Source organism: Musa acuminata, chromosome BXJ2-7 (assembly GCF_036884655.1).
Source record: "Musa acuminata AAA Group cultivar baxijiao chromosome BXJ2-7, Cavendish_Baxijiao_AAA, whole genome shotgun sequence".
Classification (NCBI taxonomy): Eukaryota; Viridiplantae; Streptophyta; class Magnoliopsida; order Zingiberales; family Musaceae; genus Musa; species Musa acuminata.
The window spans coordinates 11,697,459-11,720,101 of NC_088344.1; the positions used below are offsets into that span (position 1 = coordinate 11,697,459).

Here is a 22,643-nt window from a genome sequence, read left to right on the forward strand (position 1 = left end):
AGAAGAAGAATCATGATTAAAAATAAAATGATCGATCGACGATAAAGAGAATAGTTGACGATAGAATAGAGGCTTAACGAGAGCGAGACTAGAAACCCATATAAAAAAGACTTATGGCAAGACAAAGATAATAAGACGGAGACAGATAAAGCAAAGATGATACTTAGGTGGCAAGACGAAGATAATTAGATGACAAGAGATATTTAGGATATTAAAAAAATATAATAAGAAAAACTGAAAACTTGGACACTTCACGAAAAAAAGACCCAAAAGAAAAAAAAAAAAGGTTGGGGGGTGTGTGCTGAGCCGGTACGGGGTTAAACCCGGCTTGGGCGGGTCGGTCCAAAGCAACGGATCTAAGATAGATTGCTCCTCTTTTGTTCCCAGCAGATGAGGGTGGCCCCCACGGCTCCACTGCAACTGTGGTGTTTCCCTGCTCCGTTCCTTTCTCCTCTACTCGCCTTGTTCTCTTCCCCTTCGCCAACCATCACTTGCTTGGTTCCACATCTCTGCAACAGTCCAAACGGTACAGTCTTCGCATTGCCATTGCCGTTGCCGTTGCCAAGCAGCAATAGGAGAGTAGCAGTATCTACCTCACCAGCTACCCTCCAAACTTTGTGCTCTCTCTCTCTCTCTCTCTCTCTCTCTCTCTCTCCTCTGTCATGCTTCTTCTACTCTCTCTTGTTTACTTCGCCATAAGAGAAGGGGCATTGATGCCTTCTCACTCACTCACTGCTCTGCTATTATTACTCCTCCTCCTCAGTCTTCACACTCACCTCACCTCACCTCACTAGCTTTTAAATAGCCCACCGTCCTCCCCATTCTCTCCTGCCACTCATTCATTTCACCCTCCCCTTGTCCTCTCTCTCTCTCTCTCACCCTTCACACATGGCATTCCGCCACGCCCTGGCCGTAACAGTCGCCCTCGTCCTCGCTTCCTCCGCGCTGCTGGCCGACGCCCGCATCCCCGGCGTCTACACCGGCGGCCCCTGGCAGACCGCCCACGCCACCTTCTACGGCGGCAGCGACGCCTCCGGAACCATGGGTACGCCCCTTCTCGCCTCCCTCCCCTCGCCACCCACCTCCATTTTGCCTGTTTGACTCCGTCGCTGGTTGCAGGAGGGGCGTGTGGGTATGGGAACCTCTACAGCCAGGGGTACGGCGTCGAGACGGCGGCGCTGAGCACTGCGCTGTACAACGACGGGCTGAGATGCGGGGCCTGCTTCGAGATCAAGTGCGCGGACGACCCCCGGTGGTGCAAAGGCGGCAACCCCTCCATCTTCATCACCGCCACCAACTTCTGCCCCCCCAACTACGCCCTCCCTTCCGACAACGGCGGCTGGTGCAACCCGCCCCGCCCCCACTTCGACCTCGCCATGCCCATGTTCCTCAAGATCGCCGAGTACCGCGCCGGCATCGTCCCCGTCTCCTTCCGCAGGTACCTACGCCTCTTCCTCTCCCATCGTAGATCCCCTCCGCACAACAATCACATCACCCCCTTTCAACCAGTAGTAATCCATAGTTAACGTCTTCGTTTTCTTCCCCACCATTAGTTGGACTGTCATTCTCAGGGAGGCCACGACCCGCTCCCGCATTGCCTCATTCGTACCACACTTAGCTTCCTTAATTAAGCCATCGAGTGTTGTTTACCCAGTTTTGGCATGTAATTAAATCGACAACAGTTGCGATTGGATCACAATATAAACCAATAAGCATCATTAGAAAGACTCGAAAGATGTTGAAAGGCGCATTTAATGGTCCCTCGTTGGTGACCACATACATGACATGTTCTCCAGCCACCCAATCCCCTCCTCTCTCCCGCCCGTGACTCCTTGTCCCACCATCCGTGTCTCTCTCACGCATTTTAACAAGCAAGACGCGTCCCCAAACCGCGTGAGCATGGGAGACCGTGCAGTCGACAGCGGCACGTGCCCCCCTGGCCACCCTTCACAGACCGTCCGGTTCGACGCCGTCTTCCGCCCTCCTCCACTACGATCGGACGCAATGCTCCAAGTGCTCGACGCATTGATCTGACGATGGAACTTGTGGCGCAGGGTGCCGTGCAGGAAGTCGGGCGGGATACGGTTCACCATCAACGGGTTCCAGTACTTCAACCTGGTGCTCATCACCAACGTGGCGGGCGCCGGCGACATCGTCCGCGCCAGCGTCAAGGGCACCCTCTCCGGCTGGATCGCCATGTCCCGCAACTGGGGCCAGAACTGGCAGTCCAACGCCGTCCTCGTCGGCCAGTCCCTCTCCTTCCGCGTCACCGGCAGCGACCACCGCACCTCCACCTCCTGGAACATCGCCCCCGCCTCCTGGCAGTTCGGCCAGACCTTCTCCGGCAAGAACTTCCGCGTCTGAACTCCCCCCCACCTCCACCTTATCTCCCATGGCGTCTTTATTTTGAGTGATCCCTCCGCCCAAGAGACGAAGAAGAAGTAGAAGGCTTGCGGGAGTTTGCACGCGTCCGAGTAGTAGCAGCAGCAGCAGTAGCAATCAAGGCAGCAGTTGAAGTGGCTGCAGCTCAAAACTGGAGCGTGTAGCCCGCAGCTGCTTAACATATCATGCGTCTTAATCGTCATTTTAGCCCCGTCATAAGTGTAAGCACATCAATTCAATATTAAGTTATAAATTAGATTCAAATGCATATATCATTAGATTCTCTCGATATTTATCAATATAAAATTCCCATTAAATCTAAGAAAAATAGATATTTTGAGAACAACTCATCTGACACTGTTAGATCTCACAACTGTTGTTGGAACGAGTGAAATAACGTTGACAGGACACAGTGGCCTCTCGGAGTGGGGGTTGGGCCTATCTATCATGCAGCAGTCTTACACAGAGATCTTCCATGTGCCTCCCTCCTTTCTACCTATGCTTCAGAGACATCCCCAGCTGTGTGTGGGTGACCAGTGAACGACCTATAACACACACACACACACACAAAAAGGAAGTGAAACAACATGCACAGAGCTTCTGCATGACGATGGAGACCGCAGGCATGGAGCTTGCAGACGACCAGCTTCTTCAGACGATTCCTGCACATGATCTGGGGATGGTGGCCTTCACCTGCAACCCATGTTCTCTTGCAGCGTCGCCGCCAACCCGAGAGCTGCGAGTACGCAGCTGCATGTGCGAGAGAGTCCTGTTGTGGATGGGACCAACACATCAATAAGATGATGTGAAATCCATGTCATCATCATCATCATCGTTATCGTTACACCATAAGCTGACTTACGTAATTCTGACAAAAGATAGATTATTCCAATCCAAGATTATAAGATTTAATTAGATTGTGACTAAAATTAATGTTCAATTATATTGGTTTTGTCTCAATTATTTTAGTGGAGATCTACAAATAATTGTTGTCGCGGTTATTCAATTATCCACGATGACCGGTTTGGAGAAATCATATATAATATGGTTAGATGAAGAGAAAGAAGGAAAAACCAAAGCAAATAAGGATCTATTAATTTATGCAAAGTGGATCTATTAATCTATTATTGCTATAACTAATACTCCCACAACAACAAAAATAATGGTTGTAACCCTCAATTATTTTAGGTTGACTAGGTAGATTTTTTTTTTTTTATCGTCATTGACATACGTAAAAATTCATATATTTAATTAAGTTTAAAATATTATTTTTTTTATAAATTTTATTAATTTTTTTTTATGTCTTTCTCTCTCTTTCCTTATTAATATTAATCATTTCATCTCTTTTAACTATCATATCCGAAGGACTCTTAAGTATATATTTGTAATATCTTAAATGATTTTTTTTATTTTATCATCTATCAAAATGATAGCTGGTTATTCACAAATAAAAGAATATTTTTTCTATCTCACATCAACTTTGGATTATTGTATCAGTAGGTCTCTTAAGTATATTTTTGCACTATTTTAAATAAAATTTTCTCATTTTATTTTCTATCAAAATGATATCTAGTTGTTCATAAATAAAAATATTTTTTTCTATCTTTACTAGTAACTCCAAATATCCATCTCGACATTCTCGTATCGGCAACAATATTATATATCTATATATATATATATATATATATATATATATATATATATATATATATATATATATATATATATAGTTTCTTAATTGCTCAATACTTAGATTTATAAAATATTATAAATCTCATAATTATCTTATATTTTTTAATTTTTTCTAGTAACTCCAAACGTCAATATCAACATTCTCATATTGGTAATAACAATTTTTTATATATGTTATTTCTTAATTACTCAATACTCAAAGCTATAAAATATTATAAATCTCATAATTATCTTATATTTTTTAAATTTCAAAGGTATTCTATGACGATGCTTTTTACTATTTTAACTATTATATTTTTACCATATAAATAATATTTTTATTGATATCTCTATCTTATTAAATAATTGATCTAAAATAATATGAATATCTAATTTAATTATATTCTCTTATCTATTCCTAGAATTACTGTATCTCATATATATAAATATATATATTCAGATTTAGCACTACTTATTCTAAAACATTTAGTTTCTAATGATTACCTTCGTGACTCAAGTTTATAAGTAATTTTATCTATGCTCTTATCAACTAAAATAATATCATCAATAATAAATAATAATCTAACATTAATAAATATATTGGTGGTTTCATTTACGAAATAGTAGAATAACAAATTTTTTTCCAAAATCTAATTATGTTTCGATTACTATGTCGTATATAAACTTCTCATGCATGTGAAAAATAACAAAAAATATATCTTTATAATTTTACACAAGAATTACTATATATATATATATATATATATATATATATATATATCTATCTACAATATGAAGAATCCACGATTATTTATAAAATTTGAATATTATTTGTATTATTTGCATTTGAGGAAACTTATCACGGATATCATTAGTTGGATCTTATTATAGGCCCAATGGATCGGATCGGATCAGGATCATGATTTCATAGCCCATAAACAGAACGGATCTGGCTGGGGCCGACCCGATTTAGCCTTCCCATTCGATCCCGATCCGACCCGGGTCACACAGATCGTCTTCCTGGTAATACTCGACGGTACAGGAGATAGCGGTAGACATCCCGCCGTCTAGAGGCACAGGTACGACACTTAAAGCTACAATCAAGCCTGTTCGCACATCTTAAAGCCCCATGATGTCGTTCTCTCCCTCTCGTTGCGTCTTGCCGCGGCCGGAAGACGAGCGGGGTGTGAATTCCGCCGGGAGGTGGAGGTACGCGAGGTGCGATGATTCCTCAGTTCGGAGCAACGGCTGAGAGCCTGAGCAAGGCGTCGTCGCTGGTGCTCCGCATCGGCACCGACGCCCACCACTACGACGACCCCGATGACGTCAACATCGCCCCCCCTTCTCGATAGCCGTTTCGACTCCGAGAAGGTGGACGCCCTTAAGCGCCTTCTGGCTCTCCTCGCCCAGGGCGCCGACGTCTCCCACCACTACCCGCAGGTCTTGATCCGCTCTGTTCTGCTCTCAGTCCCCCTTTCTTCCTAGTCGTCCTCCTCTTTTGTTAAACCGACCCTCGTGGAATTGATGTCGATGAATTCCTCGGGTGTTTGACTTCTTTAGGTCGTCAAGAACGTGGCGTCGCAGTCGCTGGAGGTCAAGAAACTCGTGTATATGTACCTACTTCATTGCGCCGAAAAGTATGCTTGCTCTCCCTCTCTGCCCTGCAGTTCTTGAGAATCTTGCATGGGTGTTCCAGGAAATCACCTTCAGAAGGGACCGGTTCTTGTAATCAAGAACCTTAATTGATCAATATTTATGGATTTAAGTTGCTTCTCCCTATTTCTTGAATTGCTTTAATTGTGTTGCTTGATTGTCTTCTTATCTTGTGATAGATCAGAATGCAACGTTTTCATAGATATCATATTTGATGGTGAAGCGATTGCATCTGTGTCTTATTTTTCCTCCCCTTCTTGAATGTGTCAACTGCCCTGATGTGAGAAGTAGGACCGCATACCGACAAATCAAATTTCACTCAATTTAGTTTCTTACAGTTATAGAGAATTTCCATGCTTTGCCTTGCTTCTCTGGGTAGGGGAGTCTAGACTTTAGAGAAGGGGGCTAACAAAATCAGTTTCAAGAGTGAGTTCCCTGGATCCAGGAAAGAGAAGTAAAAGGAGTGACTGTCCGATTACTTTCTGGATGAAAGAACCAACAGTCAGATAATGTTTTCCTCGATTGACCGATGATGAGCATATAAACCAATTATTTTGGTTACTGACCGGAAGACTCTAGTTTGTTACTAGCATCTGTCAACTCTGGTTGTGTTGTGTCTCTGCTCATTTTGTGTATGTCATCAATTTTCATCTCTTTTGAGTCTTTTTGGTTTTTACATAGGAGAGTGGCTTTCAATGCACAGTTGTTAGTTAAGAGATCGTTAATTTAGGTTTTGATAGACATCACAACTATTGGTATAAATATTCTTACTGCCTATCACCTTAGATCCTTACAATGATTGGTTGATGTAAGCCTGGGATATTCAACCATTTCTGGAGGGAATTGGATGGTATGGAATATTATCATTCTCAACGTAAGCTTGTTGTAACAAGAGGAATGCCTTCAAAACTTTTATCTGGTGAAAAAATTCAACTGAAATATGTCACTTATAGCACCTCTTGGTGATCACAAAATATTACCTTTAAAACTCACGGCAACATAATATCAAACCGAAGTTGGATACTCGTTGTATATTTGGCTATTTTCCTCAAAAAGCAAGTTGACAGAAGGATAGGAGCTGCTCATCTTAAGTTTGTACTCTTTCTGTATTCTCTGCATTATTGCGACAATGTAGCATCACAATTAGTGAATTCTTGATTTCTTTGACTAACTTTGGTTAAATCAGAATTTTTTTTCTTCTGCTGAATAGACAAAAAATATTTTTACCCTGATCTCCTAATTTACTGCTGAATATACACAGCATAGCTATTCTAATCTCCTTATCTACTTCTGTCTTTTGGCAGTTACATTGAGGGTAATTGCCTCTATGTGGAACCCGCACCTCCTTTTTTCTTGTCTTTTATTTTTTTGTTTGCCTTATCTCCAGTAAGGAGGATGAACAGCATGAAGCTGATGCAGCAATAGCCAGCTTTGCCCATTTAAGTATTTTATTGTTCTTATCAGGCGACAGAATGAAGCTCTCCTGTCTATTTATCAGATACGAATCCTGTAGTCCGTGCATGGGCCCTTCACACTATGGCAGGAATCTGTTTACATGCAGTAGCACCACTTGTGTTGGCAGCTATTAGTAAGTGTGCTAGAGATCCATCTTCCTATGTCTGGAGATGTGCTGCCTATGCACTTCCAAAGTTATATGACTTGCACCATGATGAAGACAGTGCTGCCCTTGAGGAGGTTAGCTCACCCTGCTCCCATTCTTACACAAAAAAGGACCTGAAAGAAACAGAGAAGAATTTTATCATTGGATTTAATTTTTAGAGTAGTTGATTTTTGTTACTTTTTGCAACTTGTGGATAGCTTGTTAAGCGATCATTCCCCTGGAGTTGTTGGAGCTGCTTCTGTAGCCTTTAAGCCTGTTTGCCCATCCAGGCTATATTTAATTGCTAAAAGTTTTAGAAGGTTATGTGAGACACTCCCAGATGTTGGGGAGTGGAGCCAGATTGTTTTAATTAAGATCCTCTTAAGATATGTCGTAGCTAGACATGAACTTGTCAAAGCATCCATTATGTTTCCTTCAAACTCAGTGTTAACTTCTCAAGAGGATGAGAATTTTGCAGCTTTTGTTGGTATGTCAAATAATCATCATTGTTCCTTGGCAGGTATGGCTTGTGACTCCAGTATTAGTTCAATGTGTAAATGTTATATAGAAGGACAAAGGGACTGTTTAACCCAGGCTGGACGCATGAAAGGAGAAAATAATTTGGACCTCCCTCTAACTTCTACCACCAATGATGATGTTGACATTCTCTTGCAGTGTGCATCACCCTTCCTATGGAGTCATAACAGTGCAGTTGTATTTGGAGCTGCAACAGTTCATTGGATTATGGCCCTGAGGGAGGAAGTTGAGAGGATCATCAAGCCCATTCTGTTTATTCTAAGATCATTCCAAGCCTCCAAATATGTGGCAAGTGATTACTTTCTTTAAAAATATATATATTGGTCTTGCCCTTTGGTGCTCAAATGCTTTTGCTAGATTGGCTTGTTCTGGTATCTCCTTTTCAAAAAATATTTAGTCATACTGCAGGTTGTCATGCATTGCAATTTATCTCTTTTACTGTCTGTTTACTGATTCTATTCAATTCTTTTAATGAATAAATGTCTTGTATATGCTTCTTACTTACTGGCATCTTGATCTATAGAAGCCAGTTGCCACATTTATTGCTTACTTTATTTGGCTGTCACCAATTGTTTATGACATCAATTGACTCCGGCTATAAACTTGCTTAAAATAATCAACCTTATTGAAGATAATGAAACCATAATTTGATGGGGAGATTAGCTATTAGGGGGGTTTTCATTTTCCAAATAGGGTGCAAAAGTAAATAAAACAATGGACTTATAATATTCATCTGAAGTAAATAATGTATGGAATGACATAAGTAAATGAGCTATTTGCTTCTTTGATGTGGATGTAGATTAACTTTCCATCAAAGGTGTCTAAGTGGTGTTTATCTACAATTCAACGATAAGGCTTGTTAGACGTATTATTTGTTAGTTTTCTCATTTCTCTGATGTTGAAAAAAAAACTCAGTCCTTCTTGGCTAGGAAATTGTTTTTTTTCTTTTGACATTGTCTCTATGTTGCTATACCTCATTTCTAGTTTTAAATTGTTTCTGAACCTTACCTTTCTAGCACACTGGATATTGTTTTCACATGCATCATCTTTTGGGAACATACTTTAAAGATACAACGTCCCCCATGGGGGCACACTTATTTTCTTTGGGTTTGGTTTTCATCTCAGCTATACTAATATTTTTGATGTACCTTCTTAACTACCAACATTTGATGTTCCTTTTTTCAAGTCCATCTTTTACACTGCAGAGTCTAGTTTTAAATTGTTTCTGAACCTTACCTTTCTAGCACACTGGATATTGTTTTCACATGCATCATCTTTTGGGAACATACTTTAAAGATACAACGTCCCCCATGAGGGCACACTTATTTTCTTTGGGTTTGATTTTCATCTCAGCTATACTAATATTTTTGATGTACCTTCTTAACTACCAACATTTGATGTTCCTTTTTTCAAGTCCATCTTTTACACTGCAGAGTCAATATTGCAATATCTAAATTTTGAAATGGTGATCCCCCATCTTATTACATAGGAAAGCAGTAATATTGTTTCATCCTAGTTTGAATCCGGCAAGAGCACCAAGTTGAATTGCTATCCCATGCTTGATCTTTTATTCAACACACATCAAGATGTTTTACATCTCTCTCTCTAGTGTGGGCATCATGGTGTTGGGGTTTGGGATATTGATTGAACATGATTTGATTAGTTTACTAAATTTCACATTAGTTTGATGTTGCAACCTCATGGGCGTGAGCATCATGGGGTTGGGTTTTGCTCTACCGTTTGAGCATGATTTGGTTAGTCTACCATATTTCTCACTAGTTGTATGTTACAGGTTCATGAGAATGGTTTCTATGCTACAGTAGTTATTTGAGTTGGATCATTTGCTTATTCTTGTGTATTGGAAATGAATGATCACATAGAATCACCCCTTTTGGTTTAGGATTTTGCATGTGTCAGAAAACTTAGGGGAGTTCCAAGCCAAAATTCTATATACTGGTACATTCACCAATAGTTTGCCTAGCAAGGATGTCTCTGAGTTGATCAGCAATTTGCATTTCTATGCTTACCAAATGACAATATTACATGTGTGGTGATTCAACTAACCAGAATTGGATAAAAACAATCAATTATAGCAAATATAGGAATCTAAGTTAGTTAATAAATATGCCTTAAGTAGGTCCTGTCCTTGCTGTAGTCCATTAGAGGTTCATCTCAAGATTTGGTAGTACTTCTTAATTCTGTGGTTGAGAACTATCCTGGCAATATATTTAAGGATCTATACAAAGACCCTCCACTGCTTACCCAAAAAATGACCAAGGGAATGTATTATCTTTGGCCTTCCTCTTGATATCATCACCCTGAATGGGTTTCGTCTCTTAGCTAAGTCAATGGTAGATAATTACAGCCATTAGTAGCTCAAAACTCTACATGGAATTTGTTTTTTGCAAATGAAGAGTCATGTTGATCGTTGATCAACTTATGAGTTATGACTAGGAATGCTTCCTAACTACTCACCTCCTAAATATGCCACAACTGCCACAGTTGAGCTCACCCATGATCTTTTAGTACTAGCTAAGTTCCTTATATATCTACATCGTGTATTCTTGACAATAACTTGGATTATATAATCGACACATGCAGATATCCAGTATTTGTATTTATTTGTTAAGCCAAAGATATTTGTTCTATCATAGCTTAAGTAGCCATTTGGCCTATGCTCCAGTGCTAACTTTGGGATGGAATATGAGACAGACTAATTAGTTTTTCTGTTGTTTGTTCAGATTCTCTGTAACACATTAGTGTTTGCCAAAGCAGCTCCTCAAATCTTTTCACAATATTATGAAGAATTTTTTGTATGTAGCTCAGATTCATACCAAACCAGAGCCTTGAAGCTTGAGATACTATCCACTATAGCCACAGAGTCATCAGTGCCAATCATTTTGGAGGAGTTCGAGGTACTGTTTTAGCTGCCTATTTCATACGTTACATTAAACTACTATGTCCTTTCTATCTGTGAACTTCTTTTTAAGGTGTATGATCAATTGAAGCTACCTTCTTTCAGAATATGACTTCAATTCCGATTCTTCCTCTAAATATGCTTATGAAAGAAATGCAGAAGTTTTTAAATCTTTTTGTTGCACGAGAAACATGTGATTGACAGTATTATGTTATAACTTTATCAAAAATATCGTTACTCAGAGTGCTAACTTTAACTAACTAAAATCCAGCAAATGAATAGGAAATTTCAGATATTAATGTTTGATGTATATAGAGAACTTTAAACTGTAAACCTGATAATAATCAGTATAGATACAAAGTCTACATACGAGTAACATTGAGCATTTGCTGTCTTGCAGTTATCTTATTTTTGGTTTGTTGCTTTTGGAGTGCCTTGTTAGGGCTAAAGTATCCATCACCCCTAGGTTGGATATGTCTTCTCTATTTTAATTACTATATGATTTAAAAGTGAGCATGAAACATCTTCTTGAATGTCTGGTACACAATTTATTGAGCATCAAGAAAGCTAATAAATGATTCATAACATTTTACTTTCCTAGGGCCTTTGAATTGTGTACTGCAGATGGACAATACAAGTCATTTGCAAGCAGGGTGCCAACCAATTTCTTGCTTTTTGTCTTTGGGATTTAGTTGAAGCATTATTGTTAAACACACTTTAAATAATTTGGAGTGTGGTAGAGCAATGTCATCTTGTGAACTGTGCATTCATGAAAATAGCTTGACTCAGTAAGCTGTATTGTAGTTTCCCAGATGTTGATTTCATATCATGTTTTTTCTACTGGTAAAGCGGGAGTGACACTTCTATAATAGGCAGGAAAGTATCTAAAACCGTTTTTTTTCTTGTCGGGGGAGGGTGTTTTATGTTTTTTTTTATTTGGGGGGGGGGGGAGGGGGGGGAGAGGAGGGGGGAGGGAGACTATATGTTCGTTTGTTCTAGATCAAGAATGATGAAAATCCTAAATGTGTATATTGTTCCTTTCTAAAAGCATTCTAATACTAAATTTTTTTTTCCTGCTTATGCAAGTTTCTTTTTACTTGTGTATTGAATGTATATTGGACCTTATGGCTTATCCAGTTAATTTTCATTCATGTTGTAGTTACAATTTATTATCTACTGCCTTTTGTTCTCTCATTATATGTCTCATATGAAGGTGATTGTTCGATTAGCATGCAATTTGGACAAAGTAAAATAGCCTGCAGCACGTGCATTGATCGTTTGGATTATAGGAGAGTATAACTCTGTTGGACAGATTATCCCCAAAGTAGTACCAAGTGTACTAAAGTCACTCGCATGGACTTTTATGTCAGAGGAGCTTGAAACAAAGCTTCAGCCTTCAGATACTGAATACTTCTGCTAAGGTACTTATCTACGTTGCATGGACTTGTTACATAGAGTGGAATATTATTTCCAAACACGTGTAGTGTAATCTACTGTCTGTATTGATATCCTAAGTTGGATTTATTTTGTCCTTTCTGGTGTTAGTTCTCTTTCTTGCATTAGGTCTATAAACTAATATTAGTGATCTTTCTTTATCACCATTTCTTTTGCACATTGTACACATTTAATGATCACTGTCTTGCCAAGTTTATCAACATATTCTATCTGGTCAAATTACACAAACAATCAATACTCAGTAGGACCGACATAGTGTCACTTCAGTACATTGGACAATCAACATATCTTGCATCTATTTTAACCATGTTGATGAAATCTTCCTTGGTAAAGCCATAGTGCATGATTCTGAATTATTTAAAAGTCATGACTTGAGTTGTTCACCAACTATTTACTTGACTTAATGTTTCTCCAAATAATTGATCAAAACTGAATTGACACACAATCTATTGAAAGTTATTCTTTCATTAATAGACTTGATGTGTGTTTCTGACTAAATCTCGCATAATTCAGGAAAAAGATATAGCTACAAGCTAGCTATGTTATCTATTGTTAAAATGCTGGCATTTTTCCCACTTTCACTCTACATCTCTATTTCCTTTTCCATGCTTATTTTTATACAAGATTGTTAAAGTTTTTAGATCCATATAATCTTAAGTTATTTTGGTTATTTGTTTTGTTCTGAAATTTCTTCAAATTCTGAAAATTATATGGATTTTTTCAGATTATAAGATTTTGACCTTAGCTAATCATTTCTTAAAACTTGGAGTTGTGACTATGAGTTAAAAGTTAAAACATATAGAGCTGCTATATTCTCATAGGCATAAGGAGATAGAACTTCTTGAAGATTTTTTTATCTTTTGATCGAGTAGAAAGGGTTACATGATGATGATAGTATGGTTATGGATCTATATGTGATTCACCAAGAAAATCAAGTAGGAGCTTTGCAGTGGTTAGGAACATTTGAAAAAACTGCAATTTGGTAACCATGTTCTTTTTCTTTTTTCAGAAGTGAATCCTTTTGTGTCAACAAGGAGATGTAATTCGTACCCAATTCTTTAGTTATGTCATATTAATTAAGGGCAAAAATAAGCCAGGATGGTGAAATTATAAGATGATATTGAGTTGGTCAATGATTTATATTGTTAATGCTCAACTACTACCAAACAGAAATAATTGTTATTATAACTTAGCAAGTATCACTCTTGAGTAAGTTTTATCAGCATAATAAAAATCACCAAAATATCGTTTTCTTTGATCTGGAAATGCTGAATACATTTTCTTTTAACTAGTTAATGTTGAAAAAATAGTCATATAATTTTTCCCATGATTTGGAATGGAAAATATCTTTTTATATCTTCTAACCAGGTAGTGTCCTATCAGCTGTGTGCTTTCTATTGGTCCAACTGAGGAATCTGTTAAATCTTTTTTCTCGTCGGTTTTATTTTTCAGGTTTTATTATGTGCTCATGGAGAAGATTTGTTGACATTTAGAAAGATTCTGAGCTATATTATTGAATTGTCAAAGTACGACTTGAATTATGATGTGCGAGATCGTGCTTGTTTCATATTAAAACTTGCAATTTGACCTTGTCATCAGAGGAAGAGATTACCTCATTTGCACTGCAGAATGGAGGGATTCATCATGAGTTTGCGGAAAAGATTTTTAGTGGAAAAATACATTCGGGGATAGCAAAAAGCTTGCGGATTTACCTTCCTGGATCTCTGTCACAGATTGTCTTTCATGCTGCTCCTGGTTATGAACCTCTTCCTCAACCTCGTAGTCTGCATGCTAAAAATATCAATCTCTGTACAGAGTTTGGCTATGAGACCAAGCAACCAGATCTGAAAATGGACAAAAGCAATTCATTTGGAACAGATGACCCTGATATATCTTCTGGATCCTTATTTGAAGAAAGTGGTTCTGTCTACGATTCTCATCATTCTGTCATTAAGTCAGATGGTGAGGGGGACATAACTGCAAGTAATTCAAATGAAATTGAACATTCTTCTTTGGTGAGGATGCGTGATACCCGAGATGACAGAGAAAACACTCTAATTAATATTTCTTATGCTAGTGCTGATTATGATCAAGCAAGTCAAAGTGCCAAGGAAAATTTATCTGCATTCATCTCTACAGATTTGGCAGAGTTGCTATCTAAGTCATCATTGGAGTCATGGCTGGATGAGCGACCTGGTTTGACATCCACACAGATGCCTCAACCACCTTCTGGCAGAATATCTATTAACAATCTTAATTGTACTGTTACACCTAAGCTCCACATGCTGCTTGATCCTACAAATAGTAATGGCTTGAGGGCGGACTATGCCTTTTCATATGAAATTTCAACTGTATCACCAGTACTAGTACTAATTGAGGTTTTTTTTTAGAACTGCACTTCTGAACCATTAGTAACGATAGCATTGGAAGATGGAGAATCTACATCGGGTGCAGATTCTAGATTCTTCATTCTTCATATCAACTGCTGAGAGAAACTGAAAGGTGCTCTCATGTTCCATGTCACATTATCTGTTTGTTTTTTGAATTTTGATTTTAATTTTTGAGTATAGTAAAATTTGCATCGTATGAAATTTATTAATTGGTCATCCTTTATATACTCACGATGTTCTTTTTCTTGTTTCATTTGTAGCCTGCTTCCAACTGATATTGTTCCATGTATACTTTCTATTGAAGAGATTGCCTCTCTAGATCCAAGTCAGAGGGTGAAGAAAGTCATTCAAGTCCGTTTCCATCATCATCTTCTGCCATTTAAGTTGGCTGTGTTATGTAATGGGAAAAAGTATTTGGCAAAGCTGTGGCCTGATATTGGGTATTTTCTTAGACCGCTCTCCATGAGATTGAATGCATTTATAGAGAAGGAACGTCAATTACCTAGGATGTTTGAGTATTCAAAGAGGTCAGTGTATTCCTTTGTTCTGATTTTGAAGTTTTTCATTGTTGAATATCCTTAGTGGTAGTCTGATGACTATAATGTGTGAAAGAACTCTTAAATGTAACTCAGATTATGAACAGAGTAAGAACAGTTCTCCATGTTAAGTGAAAAATGTACAAACTAAAACATGCTTTATTCCTTCTAGTATATCTGGGGTGGCAATAGGACATTTAAAGATGCAAAATATGCTGGTTACTGTTGATCTCATTTTAAGTTTAATGTATTATCATCTAATCACCTCTGACTATGAAAATTCAGTACATAATAAGACAATTATAAATTGACAGCAGTAAACACATTACTTGTATACATATTTCATTTGAAAATTTATATTTTTTTCAATAGTGTTATAACTTAAATTCATATTTTTACTAAAAGTTAAAGCATCTGCAAGCGTGGAACTGTTGCCTTCTGCCGCTAAATAGAATACAAATTTATGCTAAAAAAGTTCGATCAATTTAACCTAGACACTTCAGCTACCTGGTGCCTTGGAAATCAAGAAAAGCTTGGAACTTCTTGATGCTTCATTTCCATATTTTATGACACTATTACCAGTAAAAAGGACAAAGTGGGGAAAAAAATGAAGCTAATATTCACATCTAAGATGGTCTCTTATTTTATTACTATTGTACACATAAATTTGTCAAACTAATAAGTCTTATGTACACTTAAATTATAAGCCCTATTATATGTGTAGATTTGTCCCTACATATAGACAAAATCTGTGCCATATATTCATTTTAGACTGGTTATTATCTGTTCCTTGCTTCGTGTAGTCATAACCTGCCACCGTAAATATCAACCAGGTCATAACATATTTTATCATCTTAGGCAACAGAAAGAGGAAAAGGTGATTTTTCTTAGGTTTTTAGAGAACATGGAGTTTTATATCAATTATCAATACAACAGAAAACTAGGAAGCATGAACAGTTGTTTGCAGTAGTAAACATTTACCATTTGCTGTGCGGAATTAGGATATTGGAGAAACTTCTTTCAAAGGTTTGCACCATTTGCTGTTGGGCAAAGTTTCACCAATTTCGTGAAATTATTTGTAACAGGTGCACCTTCAGGGACCGCATGGAGAAGATTGACAGTGAGAAGGATGAAAGTTCACTACATGCTGATAAAATTATTTTAATATCTCAAATTTTAGCATCTAAGGTTCTCAGCAATTCTAATGTTTGCCTTGTAGGTGTGGACATCCCAGTTTCTTTCAACAACAACGATGCATAGGGCCCGTGCATATGATTCAGTGGGGAAATATTGAGTAACTCAAGACCATGCCTGATTGATTACTACTTCAGCTGAGGGCAAGTTCTCTGAACCTCTGGGTATCATGGTCAAAATCAACTGTGAAGATACTGTTTTCAGCCTTAACCTGCTGAACAGAGTGGCAGCATTTCTACAATGAAAGCAGAATGTTGATGATTCCCTCGGTTTCTTTCCACTTTTCTGCCTTGTTCACGGGTCAGGTTGCAGCTCCGTCAAGAGGCACATGGTTCTGTATCCACATTCCAGTGTATCAATATAATCCAAGCGATTGTCATCTGATGGGTGAATGGATGGTTCATCCGTTCAGGCCTATTCGTGAAAGCCAGTGTGGAGATTTAATTGGTGGTGTTGCGAGTCGACATTTTGTTTCTTTACCCTACTTTTGCGGCTAAGTCGGACTGGCTAATCTCTCACTTCTGCTTGGGTTCATGCAGTCGACCTGAGTGATGGGGATCAGATTGGATGTGTATATTTTTTCTCTTTACCTTGTTTCCTTCTTGTCAATCATGTACAAGACTATACCTATCAGACTGCTTCTGTGGCAGATTCTCGTGGAGTGCCGAGAACAAAATAACAATAGAAAATATGTTGAATGAATAGAGGATTCCCGTCGAAAACACCGAAGAATAGTGGTGTATTAGAATTGATAACAGATGTTTAAATTAATAAATATAGCAGTCAATGTTGGTGTTTTCAGATTGAACGTGGATAAAAGATCCCTACGAGATGTTTATAAATAATATATTGCTTCATTAGAACCTTTTATTAGATAGAAGATGTCAGCTGTCCGATGTCCGATACATGAGGAGGAGGAGGATAATGGCTAATGAATTATAATACATTTATTTATTTTTTTTACAAGTTAAATTAATTAATGCTTTCGAACTCTCAATCTTTCATTGGTGAATTCGATACGCTACTTGCCATGTGATCAAGATTTTATTACATCACGAGATCGTGGACCTTAGATCTCGAATCTATCCCTATCCCGTCAACTACCTCGCGGGAATTGTCCAACCTTAACCCTCCTTGGATTAGAAGAAGCTTCAACGCCCTCGACCATCTCCGGTGCAACGTGTAATAGAAGCTACTTTGGTGCGGTTCTTCGTGTCCAAGTGTACTCGTTTGAGGTCCGCCTTTCCGACTCCATCGAGGAGGACATCTCCCCCGAGCCCTGAAGCCCCCTCAAAATGGGGAGAATAGCCGTCGCCGCGGTGGTCAGTTTGTGGGTCATTCCAATCTCCGTCTTGGTCGATCGAGTCGTCCCCGATCCCTACATGGTAGCTCACCCGTCCGTCTCCTGCTTCTCGTCCCGTCTTGTTTTGGTTGGTTTTCGGTCACGCACGGTAGTTGTTCGGCGATATTCCTCTTTAACTGTTGTCTCTTCTCCCGTCAGGATGAGATCTTTCACATCCCTCAGGCGCAGCGCTACTGCAGAGGGGACTTCGGGACCTGGGATCCCATGATCACCACTCCTCCCGGCCTGTGAGAACTCCACACGTTTATCCTCTTCCTTTGATCTCTCATGATGACAATAGGGTCTTTAGTTTCTTTTATGAACGATACACATCGAAGTTTCATAAAGCATATATCTTTTGATGCGTTTTAGCTTCTCTTGTGTCTGTTGGAATTAGCAGTGCTTTTGATGCGCAAGTTCTTATTTTAAATAAATGAATCAACTATGTGCTGAAGCTGTGACTTTTTTGTGATTTTTCAGGTACTATCTTTCGCTCGTTTACATTGCGTCTTTGTTCCCGAGCATGTGGTTCGCAAAATTTGCCTCAACAATGTCTTCAATCTGTTCCGCTGAGATTCTTCGATCTACTAATGCTTTTGTGGCAGTCATCTGTAGTGTTTTAATTTATGATTTGCTCATCCAGTTAAGACCCACTCTCGATGAAAAGAAGGCAACAATTTATGCTATTCTACTAGCATCATATCCACTTCACTGGTTCTTCACATTTCTGTATTATACAGATGTTGCTTCACTAACCGCAGTTCTTGCAATGTACCTGGCTAGTCTAAAAAGGAAGTACTGGCTCAGTGCGATGGTATGGATTCCAATTATCAACATGATTTTTTTGGTGTTAAGGTCACCTTTACATCATTCATGTTCTAGTTATTATACTATTCAGGATTAATTCATGTATGAAATTCCATTGCATAATAACTGCTGCTTCTCACTATAATTTATTGTTCCATGGCCTCCTGTTTGTGATACGTTGACTGTCTTAATAGCCTTGTTCTTGAGCCAAATGGTTCATTCGATTCCTAGATTCCTCCTTTCTTTTTTTACTATTAAAGACAAAAGTCTTATATTTGTTTCAAAAATATAAATTTGTTATAATGGGAACTGAGGATTAAATCATCTCCATTCACACTTAAACATGTTTATGGATATGAAAAATTAGTCATGATCATACTAGAGCTCATAGTGATGTGAAGTTTTCGCTCTTGCTAGCTTAGTAACTTTAACTTGAATAGGGTATTTCTGAGGCGAGTGGTATAGGTGAGCCACCATCTATGGTCCACTAATTGTAGACTCACATGTGCGCCTAAATGCATGCTTGTTGAGACATACTCTTGAAACTGTAGGCTTTAAACACATTACAATTTCTATACTAGAAAATAAGACTCTTACATAATTGAATTGAATCAGCAATAATTAGCAAATTTTGCTTGCTTATCAATTCAAGAGGATTGATATAAGATTATAGCTTGAGCCATGGCACATAAGGAAAACCACATGTAATATTGAGTTTGCAATGATTCTCACGAGCCATTTTCTTAAAAATAGCATGAGGATAGCAACAGAAAACAGTACCCTGTCATAATAACTTGGAGGACTATTCTTACTGATCTATGACAAGAAAAATGCTGTCTTAAAACCAGTCCACTTTAAATAAGGAATTAAGGATGCTTGTCTTATCAGTTGTGAATTGATGTCTGTGTAAATGTTTGCTTTGAGATTATATTTTAGTTTTGCTTACGGAGAGGTGCAGAGAAGAACAATTGTGGTGGATTCCTTCTGCATTCATTATTCTCTTACACTCTCATCATGCAGCTTGGTGCTTTGGCAACAATGTTTCGGCAAACAAATATTATATGGATGTTCTTCATTGCTGCTAATAGTGCTGTTTCTTATGCCGAAACCTTATATGGACAAGATTCTGTACTACAAAACAAACATAAAACAATGCTTGAGGACAATGATCTTCTGTCCGACAACAGAAGTACTCCAATTTCTTCAGGGTTGAGAAAGCGAAGGATGCATAATTCCTCCAGCAACAGCCAACAATCTGTGTTCGAAAGAAGTAAATTTTCTCTGCACCATCCTCCAGGTACTGTAGAAACTGTTGTAAATAGAATATATGTTCAACTCGGGTGTCAGCTTTTGTTTTCTGAAAATTCTGTCAAAGATATATCTCAAGCCATAATTAAGTAGCATATGTCCAGAATAGTTTGTTCTACTATATCAACTGGCACATATAATTTCGTCATTCTGAATGTGACATTGAACTATTGGTCATTAGAAAATGGTATGCGTTCAAGCAGTCTAACTCTAAATAGTGCAATAGTGCACATGCTTTTCTGATTTGTAGCAGTTTTAAACTTGCTGTTTTTCTTTCTTGAGATATTGGTCCTTCTTTTAAATTGATAAATGGAACGTAATTTAATATCTTTAGACAGAAGAAAAGACGAAGTTGTAGAAACATTTGGTTTTTATCCTTCATATTTATTCTTCTTTGTCAAAGGGCTTTCTATCATTTAATAGATATGTGCAGCAGGTTTTTTTGATGAGATCTTGGATGTCATCTCAAAGTTATGGAATATGAAATGGAAAGTCACCATTGCATTTGCACCCTTTGTGATGGTGCTGTTGGCATTTGTGACTTTTGTCATCTGGAACGGGAGTATAGTTCTCGGTACTGCACAGTGAATTGGCAAGCTTATTCATCTAGTTATCTGAATGTGGTGTATGATGCTTGAAAAATCTAAATAGCATACCTTGAATTATGCAGGTGCAAAAGAAGCTCATCCTGTATCTCCACACTTTGCCCAGATGTTATACTTTGGTCTTTGTTGTGCAGCTGCCCTTGGTCCTGTTCATTTTACACAAGCCACATGTCTCTATCAGTCTTTTAGAAAGAACAAGATTTTTTATTCTTTTCAAGTACTACTGGCTCTTGTCATAGGCTTTATTGCAGTATTCTTTTTCAGGTAAGGCTTATTTGGTGGTTCTGCTTACAATTTGACTTAGATGCAGCTATTTAGGGTTTGCGTCTCTTTAGCAAATGCTTTCACCTAATAGGTTGATCCATGACATCGGACTACAAGACGAAAGGCTAGATTATTAATAAAAATGAGAAGAACGTCAAAGAATTAGGCACCTGCAAAAAGAAGGAACTAAAATGAGGACTTATGATAATTTTTTTCTCATCTTTTTTCTGCCACTAGTAGGATATGTGGTCTTGTAGATTCCTATCATCTGAAAGCAAACTGAACATCTTACCCATTAGCAGGAATTAAGTTTACTATCTCATAGAGCTGCATGAAAATAGCTTATAATTTCCTTGTTTGATCCTTTTAGATTTTATTGGTAGCATGTAACCTGAGGCCAAAACTTCCAGTCATTTGTAAGCGAGTCTGAATTCAACATAGACTTTGATTAATTTGTAGGACTCATTATCAAATTCAATTTTCCGATGCAGCATAGCACATCCATATCTTCTTGCTGACAACCGTCACTACCCCTTCTATCTTTGGCGGAAGGTTATCCAAGTGCACTGGCTGATGAAGTACCTTTTGATCCCACTTTATGTTTATTCATGGTCTTTCATTATCAGCATACTAGGTCAGTGATCCAGCAATCCTGTTGAGAATTTTATGTTGGATCTCTCAAAATTTAACACACTTTGACCATTTAACAGGGGAACGTCAAAGGAGAATCTGGGTGTTGTCTTATGTTATTGCAACTGCACTAGTTTTGGTCCCTGCACCGCTAATCGAGTTCAGATATTACACAATACCATTCTATTTCTTGATTCTTCATTCTAAGATTGGCAAAACCAGTAATTGGCTGCTCATCGGTTGTCTTTATGCTGTTGTAAACATTTTCACGATGTACTTGTTTTTATTTCGACCGTTTCACTGGGATCATGAGCCTGGCACTCAGAGATTTATATGGTAATTCAGTGATGTATCTACAGAGCTTCAATTCCAGGCATGCTCCGGCCAGGAATGGTCAACTTGCTCAACCATCCTTGTACATTACGATGAAGAGTGCTGTGAATACCTGCAACATATCCATGCTGCACACTGCACCAGGTAATGGAAGAATTCTCGTACAAGTTTTTCGTGCATTGCTGTGACTTTGGTGTAACATTTACTGCACTACTGAATGAACAAATGAAGCATCAGTACCGCCAAACTTGAGCGATTATATATTCATGAGATTCTTATGAAAACAATGTGTTTGTCATTAATTTCTGCGGAATCTGTTTGGTTCTTGGTCTGCCTGTTTCTTTTGTATCACTGAATTTTCACCATGCAACTGATATGCTAACTTACCTTCCCAGTGTCATATGGTTATATCAATGACTTGGAAGATCCAACAGCCAAAGTATGATCTGCTTCGTATGGCTATATCGATGGTGTAATTTCTACGGTCTGCCTATTCTTAATGAGTTCAGAAGCAAAAATGTTCTGCAACATGTAACCATGTAATTTTCACAGTGTTTCATTGCATGCACAAAATAGTGTTTGATGACACCTCTTTTTGCTTTATTTTTTCGTGTTGCAGTTTTACATTACAGATTAACTCAAAGTCTTCTTCAACTTCTATTGTCTATCCTAAGAGTTTAGTTTGATGAAGCAACTACAATCTAGTCACTAGCCATCACAGCAATTATTTGCAAGCAATCCAGAGGATGTCTATTGAGAGAGTGTGGATTTGCGGAGATACAAGAATTCCTTGCGAACTGTCATGACTCGACTTGATCGACTTGATGAGATAACTAACCTATTAACTTGTTGAACCTAATCTATCGATTCAAAATATCTAGGCTTAAATTAATAGTAGTACTCTTATAATCTAAATTGAATCATAACTCACTCTAGAGTTGGCATATTATTTGTAAATAATTGCTAATTAGAGTAGGAAAGTATTATCTATAAATGGGATTAGAGTATATTAGCTTTAT

General features: G+C 38.2%; 2 protein-coding genes and 1 pseudogene across 6 annotated transcripts; all 3 read left to right on the top strand.

Moving 5' to 3' along the window:
- Positions 1-638: 638 nt before the first annotated feature.
- On the top strand, positions 639-2,652 carry LOC135617240 (expansin-A6-like). Its single transcript, XM_065117265.1, has 3 exons — positions 639-1,045; positions 1,120-1,438; positions 2,055-2,652. The coding sequence occupies exons 1-3, from the start codon at positions 889-891 to the stop codon at positions 2,362-2,364; spliced, it is 786 nt and encodes a 261-aa protein (XP_064973337.1). The 5' UTR covers positions 639-888; the 3' UTR covers positions 2,365-2,652.
- A 2,391-nt stretch (positions 2,653-5,043) lies between these two features.
- LOC103991711 (AP3-complex subunit beta-A-like) lies at positions 5,044-17,136 on the top strand (annotated as a pseudogene).
- Positions 17,137-17,409: 273 nt separating this feature from the next.
- LOC103991712 (dol-P-Glc:Glc(2)Man(9)GlcNAc(2)-PP-Dol alpha-1,2-glucosyltransferase) lies at positions 17,410-22,284 on the top strand. Of its 5 annotated transcripts, XR_010488657.1 has the most exons (9): positions 17,412-17,720; positions 17,837-17,925; positions 18,158-18,491; positions 19,505-19,781; positions 20,226-20,366; positions 20,463-20,661; positions 21,153-21,295; positions 21,372-21,768; positions 22,020-22,284. XR_010488657.1 is itself a non-coding variant. In XM_018828542.2 (8 exons), the coding sequence occupies exons 2-8, from the start codon at positions 17,903-17,905 to the stop codon at positions 21,629-21,631; spliced, it is 1,377 nt and encodes a 458-aa protein (XP_018684087.2). In that variant the 5' UTR covers positions 17,410-17,731; positions 17,837-17,902; the 3' UTR covers positions 21,632-21,955. The 5 variants fall into 5 exon arrangements, 4 of the variants coding, with proteins under 4 accessions (XP_018684087.2, XP_009409518.2, XP_009409519.2 ...); XM_018828542.2 differs by lacking the exon at positions 22,020-22,284 and having other exon boundaries at positions 17,410-17,731; positions 21,372-21,955; XM_009411243.3 differs by lacking the exon at positions 22,020-22,284 and having other exon boundaries at positions 21,372-21,955.
- Positions 22,285-22,643: the final 359 nt, after the last annotated feature.

What these genes read in the sequence shown, in the direction of transcription:
- LOC135617240 (XM_065117265.1), top strand. Translation starts at nt 889, where the DNA reads ATGGCATTCCGCCACGCCCTGGCCGTAACAGTCGCCCTCGTCCTCGCT. An exon ending in CGACGCCTCCGGAACCATGG is followed by an intron (nt 1,046 to 1,119) that starts GTACGCCCCTTC and finishes CGCTGGTTGCAG; the next exon opens with GAGGGGCGTGTGGGTATGGG. An exon ending in GTCCCCGTCTCCTTCCGCAG is followed by an intron (nt 1,439 to 2,054) that starts GTACCTACGCCT and finishes CTTGTGGCGCAG; the next exon opens with GGTGCCGTGCAGGAAGTCGG.
- LOC103991712 (XM_009411243.3), top strand. Translation starts at nt 17,631, where the DNA reads ATGGGGAGAATAGCCGTCGCCGCGGTGGTCAGTTTGTGGGTCATTCCA. An exon ending in AGTACTGGCTCAGTGCGATG is followed by an intron (nt 18,492 to 19,504) that starts GTATGGATTCCA and finishes CTCATCATGCAG; the next exon opens with CTTGGTGCTTTGGCAACAAT. An exon ending in TTTCATTATCAGCATACTAG is followed by an intron (nt 21,296 to 21,371) that starts GTCAGTGATCCA and finishes ACCATTTAACAG; the next exon opens with GGGAACGTCAAAGGAGAATC.